Genomic DNA, 16,481 nt, shown 5'->3' on the forward strand with positions numbered 1-16,481 from the left:
GTCCACGTTAATTTGCTTCTTATGGAAGCGCGCATGCAGGCAGAACTGCTCTACGCTCTGAGAGCTATCACTCGCTACATGACATGAAGTGCTGTTCTTGTCTACCTTTTTTATTTTATTTTTACTGTTGTTGATGTTACTACAGTGGGACACTTCAATAAATGTAAAAACGACAAAAAAAAAAAAGGAAAAAGAAAACTGAGGAAGAAGAACGCTTGAGCAGCGGTGGAAGACAATGAGAAGATTGTCTTGCTGAATAACTTGTGTGGCTGCTCAGCCTGCAGTGCCAAACCTGGCCACTGGGGGCCGTCTGAGCAGACTCAATCCCTCAAGTGTGCAAGAGGACAAGCTGAGGCTGCGAGCTTCTGGAGGCCAGACCTCCTTTAGTATTTCAAATGCATCTGCGATGAGATGCCATATTATCATATCTTCTTTTTGTGAGATGAGATTTAAAAAAACAAAACAAAAAAAAACCACACACACATGAATAGCAACTCCAGCACCGGTGCAGATAGACTGCACTAACATGCCTATCTTCTAGTGTTTTTTTCCATATCGTTTTATATTGTTTTTTGTTTTTTTTTCAGCAGTGGCTAGAGATAGAAACATTACTGATTTTGCATAAATGTGTGCCTAGTCATGCGCAGCACTGGCAGCAGATGCTGAGGTGCCGTCTGTTCATGCTGCTTTTCTCAACCGAGGCCTCAAAGACACCCAAACCATCACCCATTTGTATAAGCTAATCCAGGAACGATTGTGTTAGTGTGAGTGTGAGAGCGCAATTCAAAATTAATAGCTGCCTGAGCCCGTTAGAGTTTACTGTAAGACACCACTTTGTCTGTTTCGTGACATATTCAATGTGTGAATGGGGGAGGGGGGAGGGGGAGGGGGGGGGGGGGTGGGTAGGTAAAAAATCCATTGACTTTTTAAGTTTTCATGCATTAAAAATATCAAAGCACTTTTTAAAAAAAGACACATTTTAAGCTTCAGCTGTTATGTAGCCATTTTGTTTCAATGACTGTTTTCTATCTTTTTTTTTTATTTGTGTTCGTGACTTTCAAAGTGAAAAAGTCTTCCTTTTGTAACATGCTTCCTGTTGTCATGCCTTATCTGTCTTCCTTTTAATGCACGGTCATCTTTTTGTTGTTTTTAATTTTGAGGTTTATTATAACTAAATACCTCCTGTTATGTATCCTTAAATAACTAAGTGCTGTCTGGTGAGCAGAACTTTGTCTTAAGTGGCTGCCTGTCGTGGGCTACAATCTGTACAGACCTAGACGCTAAGAACCAGGCAACCCGCACGACTTCATGGTTGTGGGGTTAAACTATGCTTGTTCTCATTCTTAGAACTTTAATCAGTGTAACTAAGCAGTTTTGTTTCGAGTGTGTGTGTGTGTGTGTGTGTGCGTGTGTGTTTTCTTTTCAAGCGGGGTAGATTCTCTGCTGTCTTTTTTTTGTTTACTAAAACCAGTTAAGTACTGCATTCTGATGATGGCAGGACTAGAGGGATGGTACTTTTTCCTTTGGAAATGGAAATGAGGAGGTTTTAAGTCAGACTTGAGAGACTTATGTCAGTTACTGACACTTTTATAAGAAAATATTTGATTAAAAAAAAATAAAACATGATATTTCACTGGTTGTATCATTTGTAATTTAATCAAAAGTTTTCTTTCTTCCCAGAAAGTCGCATTACACCAAGCAAACATTGTTATTCAGTATTAATTGCAACAAAAAAAGATTTGAGCAGTCTAATCACCTCATACCACAAGAATTGAAGGTCTTATTCTTATGTTTGTGCTTATTAAGAATAACACACTTTAAAATATCATTGATGTAGCTTTTTAGGTCACATAATCAATGTTTTCATGTCCATAAACATCTACTCGTCTTCAAAGACTCTTGTAGCACCACAGTACATCACCACAGAGACACTAAGGCCTATAGAAAAACATCTCCTGCTGTGCACTAATGATTTAAACACACAATGTTGAAGGCCGCAATTCGTCCTCTCACAGCGAGGATTACAGGAAGTAACTATTGACCTGAGAACAATCCCTGTTTGCATAAATAATGAAATTTTCCCTTATGTTGCTGGCAATTTCCCTGTTTTATCTGTGGTTGTGAGGCTGGTGGTCATTCAGTGCCAGTAAAGGATCGTTATATGGAAATCACCATAGGGTAATTGTTGTTCCTTCTCAAATAATAATGTGAGAAGTCTTGTAAATGATAAAATACCCTGCTCTTTTCTGAAAAAAATCCCTTAGAGATTGAGCAGGAGTTAAATTGCTTCAGACTTTACACACTGAACATTGAGAGGAAAAAGTTAAAATCATCACATAGAAATTCCAATCAAATTCACAAAATCATGTTTTGGTCTTTGGTTTTTAAGCATGTCACCTCTAGGGCAGCTGTGTAAACAACATTAATGTATAGACTGTGGCTGTGACGTGTAACCGTCGACGTAAGAGGGAAGCAAGTGCCATATTATATCAGTTTGATGTGATTGTATTAGGAAGGTATGACTGTTTCTATTCTGTGTTCTTTACAGACTTTTCTGGAAGTGTCTGTTTAATAAAGTCTTTGAGATCACTGAGAAGCTCATGAGTGATTTTTACACGTACAGTGCATCATAGACTTGCTTTCTGTGTCTGACACAATTCAGGCTTTCTCCTATCATAGCTACTGTAAATACAGCAGCATCAGGTTGAATAATAATAATGTGTTTTATTAAAAAATGTATGTTGGTTGTAATTGACAAATTCCTTATTACCATTTACAACAAATATGTTCAATATACACACACTGTCTCATTCCTCAGTGTGTATATACAGTACATAGAGACACAATCATGTGAATCAGTGGAGTTTACCGAAAGATTCCGGTAGTGTCTTCAATATGTAAACGTTGTCTTAGCCTCTCAGCATCAGGCAAAAAGAGCAGCTCCCAGCATGCTTCCTGAACCTGTCTGACTCCATCATCAGAAGGCCATTGCAAAGCTCCTCTGTCTGCGCAAAACAGAAGACAAAACATTTCATTTGTGACCAAAATGACACACTATACACTTATAGTATGCACACTACCATCTAGTGTATGAATTTTATAATTTTGTTTTTTCATTGATCTATCTAGTAATATATACAGGTGCTGGTCATAAAATTAGAATATCATCAAAAAGTTGATTTATTTCAAGAATTCAACTTAACAGGTGAAACTAATATATTATATAGACTCATTACATGCAAAGTGAGATATTTCAAGCCTTTATTTGTTATAATTTTGAAACCCACGAAATCAAAATCCCAGAAAAATAGAATATTACATGAAATCACACAGTGATACCATGGTCATTGAACCAGGTTTTGGTTCTTTTGGCAGTGTGGGCAGGTGCAAATCCTGCTGGAAAATGAAGTCAGCATCTCCATAAAGCTTGTCTGCTGAAGGAAGCATGAAGTGCTCTGGAAATGTCCTGGTAGACGGCTGCGTTGAGTGGACAGCACAGTGGACCAACACCAGCCGATGACATGGCTCCCCAAACCAACACAGACTGTGGAAACTTCACACTGGACTTCAAGCATCTTGGATTGTGTGCTTCTCCATTCTTCCTCCAGACTCTGGGACCTTGGTTTCCAAATGAGATGCAAAATTTGCTCTCATCAGAAAAGAAGACTTTGGTCCACTGTGCTTTATTAAATCCAGAGTCAACGCAGCCGTCTACCAGGACATTTCCAGAGCACTTCATGCTTCCTTCATTTTCCAGCAGGATTTGCACCTGCCCACACCGCCAAAATAACCAAAACCTGGTTCAATGACCATGGTATCACTGTGTAATTACTGTGTGATTTCATGTAATATTCAAATTTTCTGGGATTTTGATTTCGTGGGTTTCAAAATTATAACAAATAAAGGCTTGAAATATCTCACTTTGCATGTAATGAGTCTATATAATATATTAGTTTCACCTGTTAAGTTGAATTCTTGAAATAAATCAACTTTCTGATGATATTCAAATTTTATGACCAGCACCTGTATACACACACACATATATATATATATATATATACACACAAGTATGTACAGTATATATGTATTCCAGTTCTAGTGATTGTGTGTTTATATGCACCCGTGTAGAGCTGTAAGATCTCCAGCAGCTTTTGAGAGTGTTGCAGCTCTCCATCTAAAGAGCAGTTCCACAGAGTTTGACACACCACAGCGGCCAGATGCCAGTCCTGAGGCCCGAAATCACGCAGACAGTCAATAAGCCTGCAGTAGGGAGAGTCAGAGAAAGCACAGTGCTTAAACACTATACAGTAGAGTCAAAAGAAGAAAGCACACTGAAGAGACGGTCAAGTTACTTCTGAATGGTTCCCTCAACCCTCAGTGCGGCCCTGCTGTCTGGGTCTGCAGATAAGTTGATGAGAACTCCACATGCAGAGAAACACACATCAGGGGTCTTGGAGTCCAGAAGGGTTACCACGAACTGCTCCACTGACACATAAAAACAGGAGTACAACGTCAGCTTCTGGGGGATTTGAGACGGACAAACTAGCAGAGAGAACGTCTCAAACCTTTGTGCTGCATGATGAAGTGTCTGACGTCTCTGATCTGCGACAGATTTCCAAAAACACGTGTGGCCTCCAAAACTGCATCCATACTGGAGCTCAGCAAGAGCTTTAGTAGCACTGCAATGACAGAAGGACAGACGGGAGGGGGAAATCACTGAAGGACAAAGACAGATGCAACATTCAGACTGTGTTCACACACACATACACACTCATCTTACACTGTGAGATGTGTGTGTGCTGGGAACGGACCACTGAGCTTTCGCCTTGGTAGTAAGACAAGTTGTTGATGGTGGCCACAGCATTAATCACTAACTCTTCACTCTTCTTCACACACCTGCACCCTGAGAGACAAGAGCAAAGGAAACAGAAAACTTGGTCAGTTACATGCCATCTAGTTGGAATGGCATATATAACAGAATAGAGATGCATAATAAATGATTCATAATCATAATGGTGCATGTTCATTTCCTTCATTTTTTATTACATTTGCCATCATCTTGGCTTCTGAAGCTACTCTTTAAAAACACTAAGAATTTAATAACACTGTTAAATCTAGCAAATCTAAAAAAATATATATATCATTTTTTTATTTTATAAATTAAATGTTAAGTGAAATAAAAACTTATTTTATTGCAGATAGTTGACAGGGGAACATTTTTCATTTTAATTTATTTTAACTTGATTGTAGGTTACTAAAATAACTCAAAGTAATAATATAGACCTACAAACAATTTTTTTTTTTAATAATAAAAAAACCACAAAATTACTAAAACATTACATAAAATTAAAACAAATATATTTTTTATTTTTTTATTTTTCAAACTGCACATTAAAATGTGATGCATACATTTTTTTTTAGGGTTTTATTTTTAATTTATTTAGACAAGATTGTTCGTCAAATCACTTTGCTTGTCTTAGTTTGCAGCCACCTATTCAGCAGGATACATCATTATGAGAGTAGGTGGCGACAAATGACTGACTTTATGGCATTGAATCGTGAATTTAAACGATTTGTTCGATCGGGAACAAAACAAGTGACTGTCTTTATGAATGAGTCATTGAATCATTCAACCGATTCGTTCAAAAACAAATGGCTTGGTGTTCCAGCGGTTTCTGCTGTGGCTTTGTTTTAACTTTATATTAGTTGGCAGAACAAAAACAGACAGTAACTAAACCCTTTTATTTACATCCCACTGTCCTGGCACCTTTTTTATGGCAAACAAATGTGCCAGTATTCACGTATCCGTAGGTGTGAAATTAAAAATACTGTCTACTTAAGTAGACCAATTCACTGTTTGTTTGTTTTGACCAAAGTCATAAGACTATTTAAAAGTAGGTTCATTCCCATATGAGAAACACTTTCACACATTTACCGGACTAGGCAAGATACAATATAGCAGCTGCCAGACGGTTCACTTCTTGGTATTGAAGATCATATCGCACAGAGTGCTAATCAGGTATCACTTCCTCCTCGAGAAGTTTCAAAACCATTCGTATGAATTTCAGACTGAGCACTTCGTGATAAATCCAAATTTGAGGTAGTCAGAATCTGACAAGCGCATATGACTGTAGTAAGATCCTGTACTTCTCGTTCAAAGTGCGGTTTGCTCTGTCAGTGTTTGTGCGTCACTGCAAAGTGCGAGTTTGTTTCGAAACACCTTTTGTTGTGGCGAATGCTCGGTCATTGTCACCCTTGATTTCTCAGTTTCTTTTTCCTTCTCGATTTTTATTTTCATCATAACAGGATGTCATTTTAATGTAGCAGACATAAAGGTAGATAAGCGAGGAAGAATAAATCTCCCACCCATTTCCTCTCTAACTGTCCACATCTCTGTTTCTAAAAAAACGACGGCATCCTCTAACCGTAGGAATCTATTAGAAAGGTTTCATTTTATAAAAACGATATAGGACAAATATTTCCACAGGACAAAAAAAATCTCCTTCTCTATTTCAAAAAGGAAACACATAACCACCTTTTCACCCTAGCATGCCTGCTTCTGAAACTTCCTCATGCAGAACCAAAAAGGAGCTTGCATCGATCACCATGAAACCACACTGCAACTCTGAGAACACCAGGCTGCTCAAATAAAGAGATATGCAGGAGAACGGTGTACAGAGCGGGTGTTCTCGTCATTGGAGAGGATGCAGTGACTTGAGGGTCTGTGCCAGTAACTGACATGGAGAGAACATCATGTGATTTGCACAGTGCAGAGCAACCAACTTGCACATTCACTCAAGTTCAAGGAACTAAACTTAGTCTGAAACATCTGTGTTGTCGTGTTTAAAATTACATCGCTTCTGATAACCATTGGTCACACGTACAATGCTTTGAGAGTGACAACCGCATTGAAATGCATGAGTGAATACACTTCAGTATCTGTAAAAGTACGTTCCGTGTGGGATTTTTGTAAAAATTACTTTTGTTGAATGGTAGTAGAATGTAGAACTGAACTAATAAAGTGCTCAAAATATTGGGTGTGTGTATATGACATGATTATGTTTTTTTTTACCCAGTAGTTCCAGTAGCAGCTGCACACACAGTGAGTTGGCAGCTAGTGCCGTGCCCACGGTGGGATGGATGGCCAGGTTGGCCAGCAGTCTGATCAGTTTGACCAGGATGTCCTCTTTCTCAGGGGCATGACATTGCTCAGATGACGATAGTGTTTCCTGGTAGGCCTGGAAAAGATCTAAGAGGACATCTATCCCTCCTTCCTCTTCATAAACTCTCTCTCTGGCTTCAATGCTCTTGGATGTCAGATTTCCTAGAGTGAACAGGAGACGCACTACTAGATCCTGCACATAAGAAAAGAGGACAGGTGTGTTTAGTAGGTCGTTGTAAGTTAAAGTGTTAACACATAATAAATTACATACATATATATATACATATATATATACACAGTGGGGAGAACAAGTATTTGATACACTGCCGATTTTGCAGGTTTTCCCACTTACAAAGCATGTAGAAGTCTGTAATTTTTATCATAGGTACACTTCAACTGTGAGTGACGGAATATAAAACAAAAATCCAGAAAATCACATTGTATGATTTTTAAGTAATTAATTAGCATTTTATTGCATGACATAAGTATTTGATCACCTATCAACCAGTAAGAATTCCGGCTCTCACAGACCTGTTAGTTTTTCTAACAGGTTGAAGTGTACCTATGATAAAAATTACAGACCTCTACATGCTTTGTAAGTAGGAAAACTGTGTGTGTGTGTGTGTGGTGAACATGATTTCGCCAAGTACAACCTGTTCCTGGATCAACATACTTTGTTGTTCCTGGAACAACATTCCAATCAACCAATCAGATTTGAGGGACAAGTTTACAATTTATGTCAAGTTTAGGCTTACAATCAAGCTATCATTTCCCCCTAAATTTAGGGATAACTTATGGGCAGGGTTAGGTTTAGGGGTAGGGAAAGGGTTAGGATTACATTTTCAGACAGGAATGTTGTTCCAGGATCAACAAAATATGTTGATCGAGGAACATGTCTTACTTGTGAAAATTACGGTGATCTGGAAGGCATGCACATACTGTATTTCATTTATAATTTTAATTTGATATATTTCTTATAAATATATTTAAAAATAAATATGTATTTATTTATAAATCAAGCCAAAAAGGGATGTTTAACAAAAGTAAAGTAATTGGGGAATTGGATTGCGGAATTCAATCATCAAAACGTAAAAAATTAATAATAATAATAATAATAATAATATTATATTTATTTATTTATTTATAATTTTAATTAATACCATATTCATTATTTTAAATTTAAATACCAGTGGTTAATAATAATTATTTTATTATTAACACCTGCATTCATACAAATATGAATGCAAACACCAGGACTGCAGATAAGTGGCATACATATCTAAAATGTGTACCATAATATTTGGGGAGCATTTTATTTCATCATTGCATATTTTCATTGAGTCCCATGTTGTATATCCAGTGCATTCTTAAGCAGTTTCAGAAACAAGTAATTTTGTTTGGTCATAAAGCACAAGTAAAGTTACATTAATTTACAAGTTGTTAAACCTAATAATTAAACACAACATTATAATATTAATTTTATTAATAGGTCTAACTATGAAAAACTTATAAGATAAATTTTCATTAAATACTTTCATTAAATTGACATGCCTAGTATTCAGTGCTTTCATGGTTGATTGACTAAACCCACACAAATAACCAGCAGCCTTTGGTGAACTATTTTATCAGACATTTTAAACTCTTTTTCAACAACTCCTGTGTGTTTTCATTTAGAAAATATGAAAAAAATGGGGTGCAGAAAGAGACTTCTGCCAGTAGTCTAGTGGACAGTATGTCCCTATTTGAGGCTCAGTATGTGTGAGACTCTAGTTTATGATACCTAGTAAACATTGTGAACCGTGTTTATTCTTTATGAGATTAGGAGCACATGATCTCATTACTCTCAGTGCCAGAAGGAAAGAGAGAGAAGAACATCTGAACTGTCTGTACCGAAATAAAACGAACAGAAAAACACACACACTCCTTCATAGACCATTGCTCAAGTTTCACTTGAGAGCAGAAAGCGGAACATGCAGCCTATATGCTTACATGTGTGTGCTTGTTTCAGTTTACGTCAAAGCGTGCGTGGACATATGCTTGATCCAAACTCACCTGTTTCCTGCTGTGTTTGCCTAGAAGGTCCAAAAATAGGCTACAGCAGCGTGGCGTCTCAGCTAGTGCATGACAGCATTCAGTGTAGGTGGACAGCTTGCTGGAGACAGAGCACACACAAACATATTCTCACACGTCACACGGCACAACTTTATCAACACTAATCAGAAAGCTCTAACTAAGTCAAATTAGACCTGGTGGATACTAAAAATGTATTTATATACCAGTGCATTATAAAACACTAAACCAGTGGTTCTCAACCAGGGGACCGGGGCCCACTAGGGGCCTCAAGATGAACATTAAAGGACAAGTTCGGTATTTTACACTTAAAGCCCTGTTTACAGATCGTATCTGATGAAATAGAACGGTTAAGATAAAAATTTGGACACATGCTGCTGTCCCGAGAATTTTAGGTTTATTTCGCTTTTGTGGACCTATTTTGCCAAACGCGTCACACCCGTGATTCTTCCGTTGAGAGCTTGAATAATAGACACTCCAGCCCAGTTGGTGGCGATAATGCACCTTTGCCAATTGCAAGCAAACCACGGGCATTTCATTGAATACACAGAAGAAGCAGAAGAAGAAGCGGCGGAGTAATATCGTAAAGGTGCTGCGGTCTCACAGCACGTCCTATTAAGTCAATGGAGTTGGACAAAAACTACGATAAAACCTGTTGGAATGCATCTTTTTCAGCGATTTTTGATGGAACATATCAGTGAACACCCCTGACCACTCGGTGAGTTTCACGTCTTTGTAAATGAAAGTTTAATGTGTTTTTAGGAAGGAATCTTCCAGTGCACATAGACAACCATTGTGGGGGTGGTGGGGGGGAAGCGAAATAAACCTAAAATTCTCGGGACAGGAGCATGTGTCCAAATTTTAATCTTAACCGTTCTATTTCATCAGATACGATCTGTAAACAGGGCTTTAAGTGTAAAATACCGAACTTGTCCTTTAAACGACTAAACTACGAAACTACTAAAATCAAGATATATATTTTTTTTTTTCTGAAGAACTAGGGTTCCCACAGTCTTGGAAAACCTAGATATATACATAGTCTAATTTCAAAAGTTTGATTTTTAGACCTGGAAAAGTATTGTAAATGAATAAAATCCATGGGCATGTGTATAATAAATATACATTCAAGTTTTCTAGTTATGCCAAGCACTGCCATATGATAATGATAATTTTACCAATGGGAGCCTTGGAGTCAAAAAGGCTGAGAACCACGGCTCTAAACACTTACTTCGATCCTCCTCACCTGAATATTCGGGCCACATTAATGCAGATGTCGAGGTCATTACGATGGTTCTCCAGAATCAAGCAAAGAGTAAAGAACGCCTTGTTGGACAGGAAGGAAGGCCGAGACTCAGACTGGTCAGCTATATTTCTCAAAGCTGCAGTGACCTAGAAAGGGTGAAGAGGTCAAGACTGTGTGCAATTGAATGCGTGTTTGGTAACTGAGTGTGAATAAGGTACTGTGCAGCAGGTGTGCGTGTGTGCTTATTATTGCCTAATGGGTAGAGATGCATATAAAAGAGGAAGCACTTATAATCAAGAAGAAATAACAGAAGGCCTTGAAAAGTGGCCTCATAAATCTCTCCATCAAGAGCTTAGGACACTGATTAGGGTACATGGAGGGTGCCTGCTAGAGCTGCTTGGCCCATCAGGCCGTACTTTTATAAAAGCCCTCATTTCCTTCTGCCAACATTCTAATGAGTGGCACGGCAATTGGCGCTGGACATCAAACTATGCGTGCCAAGTTCAGGAAGTTTGTTTGGGCAGAGTTAAATAATTCCCTGTGAAACGTACTTTGAGTATAAAATAAAATATGGACACGGGGAAGTGGAAAAAGGGCATCCTCCCAGACAAAAGCAAAAACAAAAGCAGAGGAAAAGCACATTAAAATCCGCCCTTTTTTTCAACCCTATGCAACCCCACCATTGTGAAGCGCTCACATTTTGTTCCGTTTCGCTCCCAGAGCAGAGTTCTGAGAAACGTCCGGGTGGGGTTTAAGCATGTTCTATTCCTCCTGTTTTAAAGTCTTAAAGACACAGATTTACCATGTTTGCAATGCAAACCTATTTGTGTATCTATGGCGGTGTATGTGTGCTGCACAAAGCACTATTACAGCACACGTCCTCGGTCACTGTGGAAATGTATGATGGGATCTTAAGTGTTTTTGAGACAGCAAAATACATTACAGAAAAGTCTCTCTGCATTTTTTTTAAAGGGATAGTTGACCTAAAATTCAGTCATTATTTACTCACCTTCATGTCATTTCAAAACTGTATGACTTTCTTTCCTCTGTGGAACATAAAAGAAGATAATTTGAGAAATGTCTCAGTGTTTTTTGGTGCATACAATGAAAGACAATGGTCTTCTTCAAAATATCTTCTCTTGTGTTCCACAGATGAAAGAAAAACATAAAGGTAATTTTTGGGTGAACTATCTCCTTTAAGATGTCACATTTGATCCACCAAAATGTTTTTTCATTTGTGGCTTGCCAGTTTCCTTAGTTTTAGGGTGTACTCACACTAGCCAGTTTGAACCGTGCCCGAGTGCGTTTGACCACCAAAGCGCGGTTCGTTTGACTAGTGTGAGTGCTCCGAACCGTGCCCGGGCGCGGCTCGATTAGCCGGCCCTGGCCCGCTTGGAAGAGGTGGGCCAGAGCACGGTTCAGTTGGACTCGGGCGCGGTTCGCATGCAGTGTGAGCGCTAACCGTGCTGGACTCCATTGTGTTCAGTGAGAGCGCCGCTCTTCCTGTTTATCCCGAAACCGTCGCACCATAATGAAGTAAGCGTGCTCCGGCACGAATGCTGAAACCCTATGTGAGTGCAGGCCAGAGGGGGAGTGGGGAGGGGGGACAATCGTACTCGGGCCCGGTTCATGGCAACCGTGCCTAGTGTGAGTACACCCTTAGTGTATATTGGGGTATGTGTGTGATTGTGAACATGATTGGCATACTAAAAAACAGTGTTAGAGATGACAATAAAGGAACTTTGAGACCTGCCCAAACAATGCAACCATCAAAGACCACCCACCTGTACCAGTATGTGTCCTGCGATGACACGCTGGCCTTCTCCCTCTGACCTCTGAGTAGTTAAATTAGCTGAAGTTGTAAATGGACCATGCATCAGTCTCTTTGACAGCTGTAGCAGTGTGCCGATGAAGTCTTTAGCCAGCAGCAGACTGGAGATGGCACTGTTTCCTGAGAGGAGCTTCAGTGAGCCGACACAGTACAGCACGGCCTCACCTTTACTCCACACATCCTCACACTGTAGCTGACACAGAAGGGAGTCTGTGTGGAAACACATGCACACAACGGGCTGAAGTTAGAGATAATGCCTGATTGAGCTTAGAGAGTCAAGGTGAGTTATACAATAATCAGGTCTAACCTAGGATGGAGTCGGTGAGGAACATGACGTCGTTACTAGCATCCCGGCTGATTTTGAAGACGAGTTTGCAGATGTTCAGCAAGTTGTTTCCACTCACATTGAGCTTGTAATATAAACAACAGCAATAAGGTTCTGTAAATTATTTCAAATTTCAGATGTTTCAGACCTTGTAAAAGATTATGATGTTTAAGACAGCTGCACAGAACCAAAATATATAATTTTTTTTATGTATTAGTCAGTTTCTCAGCTACCCTCTGAAGGCATTTGTATTTCCATTTAAGTATTTGGCGAATGCTTTTATCTTAAAAGGTTAGTTCACCCAAAAATGAAAATTCTGTCAGTAATTACTCACCCTCATGTTGTTCCAACCCCGTAAGACCTTCGTTCATCTTCGGAACACAAATTAAGATATTTTTTATTAAATCTGAGAGCTGTCTCACTCCTCCATAGGCTTCTAAGGGACTGAAACTTGCTGGCCCAGAAAAGTTATTAAAAAGATCGTTAATATAGTCGAGTTATTTCACGTAGTGTTTTAACGCAGCGCTTCTGTGTTATACGCCACACGCATCACACGCGTCGGCCAATAGTGAGCCTACGTGGTGACGTGCAACACAGACGCACTGCGTTAAAACACTACGTGAAATAACTCGAGGCCCAGAGAGAAGGAAATGAATAGTGGAATAAAGTCGTTATTTTTTAGTTTTTTTGCGCACAAAAAGAATTCTCGTCGCTTTATAAACTTAAGATTGAGCCACTGGAGTCACTTGGACTATATTAACGATCTCTTTAATAACTTTTCTGGGCCAGCAAGTTTCAGTCCCTTAGAAGCCTATGGAGGAGTGAGACAGCTCTCAGATTTAATCAAAAATATCTTAATTTGTGTTCCGAAGATGAACGAAGGTCTTACGGGGTTGGAACAACATGAGGGTGAGTAATTACTGACAGAATTTTCATTTTTGGGTGAACTAACCCTTTAAGAAACTTACAATGCATTGAAGGCGTACATTTTTTTGTGTGCTCAGTTGTCAGTTCGCTGGAAAGTGAACCCACAATGAAAAATGTGTTAAATTAAAAAGAAAATTGTTAAATACAGTTTTAAAATATACATTCTTTTGTCATGTTTATTTTTTTGTAATGTGTGTGAGAAGTATTAATGTTTTAAAGGAGTACCGTTTTTACCAGATTTTTTTGTTCGTTTTTCCTAGGTAATTGTATTGAAACCAATTAGGGTAAATTTGACCCAGACCATGGCAATCACATCCAGATTTTTTACCAAATACAAGGTTTAAAGGTCAGATTTTGTATGTGTGTGTGTGTGTGTGTGTGTGTGTGTGTGTGTGTGTGTGTGTGTGTGTGTGTGTGTGTGTGTGTGTGTGTGTGTGTGTGTGTGTGTGTGTGTGTGTGTGTGTGTGTGTGTGTGTGTGTGTGTGAGTGTGAGTGTGAGTGTGTGAGTGTGAGTGTGAGTGTGTGTGTACAGGTTCGTCATATATTGTGAGGACCAAATGACCCCAGAAGGATAGTAAAACCTGAGATCACCTACACTGTGTGGACCAGCCAACAGTCCCCACGAGGGAAATGGATTAATAAACATACTAAATTATGTTTTTTTGACAATGTAAAAATGCAGAAAGTTTTGTGTGATGGGTAGGTTTAGGGGTAGGGTTAGTGTAAGGGGATAGAATATACAGTTTGTATAGTAAACAAATCATTACGCCTATTGAGAGTCCCCACAAAGATGGCGAAACCGAGTATGTGTGTGTGTGTGTGTGTGTGTGTGTGTGTGTGTGTGTGTGTGTGTGTGTGTGTGTGTGTGTCTCTATATACTCACTGCCAGAATAAGTTTGGCTAATGTTAAGTTAAGTCGGTCCGATCCCGCATCTATAAGTCTGAAGAGTGTTCTAAGGATGGCGGACCTCTTTTTACACTGCCTTCCCAGCATGTCTCTCTCCGCTAGGGCGTCATGGAGACCATTGCATGAGTTACACAGCTGTCCCACAATCTCATCTGACACGCCATCACCTATAAGGATTGTTTTTTTTTGTAAAGAGACAAAACCTGATCAGTACTCTGTATGTTCCAGTGCACAAAATATGTAACAGTGACAAGGTTGCATTTCAAACTGAATGTCTCCCACAGTATTATTTCCAGCATTGTCACCCTTCAACTGTCCCTGTGAAGGACAGGGAAAGAGGAGTAGTCTGTGGGACACACAGACTCTTTCATTCAGCTGAACTGATGTGTACACAGAGTAGGCTTACTGACATTTCAGTGACATTTGACCCACATGTCAACACCCACTGACAAAGTTTACATGGCCCTTTAGGGCATGTTCCCCCTCCTGTGAGGTCATTCTGTATGTACTGGCTATGACAACATAATATGTCAAAAAGTTTTAAGTTAGATTAGACTTCAATGGAGTATTAATATGTCCAAATTCTCCTGAGCTCAATTTTAATCAATATTTTTTTCATCCAGAATAATTATTCCTTTCTACATGCTTTTTAACCATTCTGTGCACTGGCAATGCCTTATACTTGCTGGATCTAACTTGCCTTTAGGGGATAAAGCAGGGGCTGCGTTTTTCCAAAGCTATTTTTTGCTAAAACAAATGTTGTTTCTCATATCTGTTTCCAAGATGGTTGGCATTCTCCCCAACGGCACCCTTCGATGATGCCATGGAGAATATGAATGGTATTTTATGCATGAACCGAGAGGCTCTTGGCACAATAAATATTTGATATTTATCTTTCAAATGAATTTTTATTGAATTTTCAAAGTGCTTAAATATTTACTGCTATTAGATTGCATTTCATGGTTCCTTTCTCCCACATGCTTTGACTTTAAAAGCTTATACTGTGCCAAGCTCAACACAAGCTTTGTTTTTATTCCTCTGCATTCAGATATTGTGTTTTCTTTCTCCCTGCAGTTTGCTTTCACTCTGGGACACATTCAAGTGCTGAACTGCAGCTCCTTAGTACGAACTTGCATAAGCACAATCCAAAAACCCCAGAATTAGGATTATCTTTCTAAATATAAAGTCAGTAATAGGGGGAAAAAAACTTTTTTGAACTGTTAAAAATCTGTTCTAGGGTGAATGGAAAATAAAAAGCAGAGCTGTTATGTTGGAATTGACTATTTGTGTATAACTTTGGAACTGCTGTATTATTTCTCCTTAAAATATTTAAACATTTTCCTTAAATAAAGAAGACTGGTAGGAGTATGCTGCAGAAAATCATTACATGAAATTTTGTTCTCATAAAGTTCTCATAAGATAATGAAAAAAGCCATCAGGTATCAATCTGAATGCTATATATGTTTTTGGAGCTATTAAAATGGCATTGACTAACCTAAAACATTGCATTACACTTCAATTAAAAAGTAAAAGCATTGCTAAGAAACTAGTCATTTTGAAATGACTAGTTCTGTGCAAACATATTGTTGGTCTGATGATGTACAGCAAAACAGAACGTGGCCCTTTGCTCTTTAAAGGAACACTCCACCGTTTTTTGAAATAGGGCTTATTCACCTTCTTTTCTACATTTAGATAGGTGGGCAAATGCATTTTTGTCTCAGTGCATGCATTGTTTTAGTTTGACAGGGTCGGCGCTAGCTTAGCTTAGCATAATGAATGGAATCCTTTGTTGCCAGCTAGCATGTCCTGAGTAAAAGTGATATAAAAAAATAAAAAAACCCACCTAATTACTTCTTGTGGCCTGCGTATTCACAACAAGTACAAATAGCGATGCAGATTAACACTAGGCGATTTCCTAGGCAGATATAGACTTATATATTAAGGACTATATTAGGGGGAAGCACAGGCGAAGCACTGCTACTTGGGCGTGATATCTCTGCTCCCAAGTAGCAGTGC

At 38.8% G+C, this 16,481-nt stretch overlaps 2 protein-coding genes and 2 long non-coding RNA genes across 9 annotated transcripts in view; 3 read left to right on the top strand and 1 right to left on the bottom strand.

Moving 5' to 3' along the window:
* sesn1 (sestrin 1) overlaps positions 1-1,633 on the top strand; it is a 46,847-nt gene extending 45,214 nt beyond the window's left edge. For both annotated transcript variants that reach the window (XM_082147941.1, XM_082147942.1), the window contains exon 10: positions 1-1,633. In XM_082147941.1, the coding sequence (XP_082004067.1) occupies positions 1-87 (87 nt within the window). In that variant the 3' untranslated portion in view covers positions 88-1,633.
* The window catches only part of LOC309482595, a 475,034-nt gene that overhangs the window by 412,448 nt on the left and 46,105 nt on the right, over positions 1-16,481 (top strand). The gene's annotated exons all lie outside the window — the stretch shown is intronic.
* The window catches only part of armc2 (armadillo repeat containing 2), a 21,865-nt gene continuing 5,831 nt past the window's right edge, over positions 448-16,481 (bottom strand). For all 5 annotated transcript variants that reach the window (XM_082147904.1, XM_082147903.1, XM_082147902.1 and 2 more), the window contains 11 exons: positions 14,442-14,632; positions 12,614-12,716; positions 12,260-12,516; positions 10,476-10,621; positions 9,215-9,314; positions 7,073-7,355; positions 4,781-4,903; positions 4,566-4,679; positions 4,353-4,485; positions 4,121-4,260; positions 448-3,005 (listed from right to left, as the gene is read on the bottom strand). In XM_082147904.1, the coding sequence (XP_082004030.1) occupies positions 2,866-3,005; positions 4,121-4,260; positions 4,353-4,485; positions 4,566-4,679; positions 4,781-4,903; positions 7,073-7,355; positions 9,215-9,314; positions 10,476-10,621; positions 12,260-12,516; positions 12,614-12,716; positions 14,442-14,632 (1,730 nt within the window). In that variant the 3' untranslated portion in view covers positions 448-2,865. The remainder of the gene's footprint in view (positions 3,006-4,120; positions 4,261-4,352; positions 4,486-4,565; positions 4,680-4,780; positions 4,904-7,072; positions 7,356-9,214; positions 9,315-10,475; positions 10,622-12,259; positions 12,517-12,613; positions 12,717-14,441; positions 14,633-16,481) is intronic.
* Positions 9,321-16,481, top strand: part of LOC309482585 — a 23,549-nt gene continuing 16,388 nt past the window's right edge. Inside the window, exon 1 of the long non-coding RNA XR_014200321.1 lies at positions 9,321-9,950. This is a non-coding gene — a long non-coding RNA (uncharacterized lncRNA). The remainder of the gene's footprint in view (positions 9,951-16,481) is intronic.

Source organism: Leuciscus leuciscus, assembly GCF_965113295.1.
Source record: "Leuciscus leuciscus genome assembly, chromosome: 19".
In the NCBI taxonomy this organism is placed as follows: Eukaryota; Metazoa; Chordata; class Actinopteri; order Cypriniformes; family Leuciscidae; genus Leuciscus; species Leuciscus leuciscus.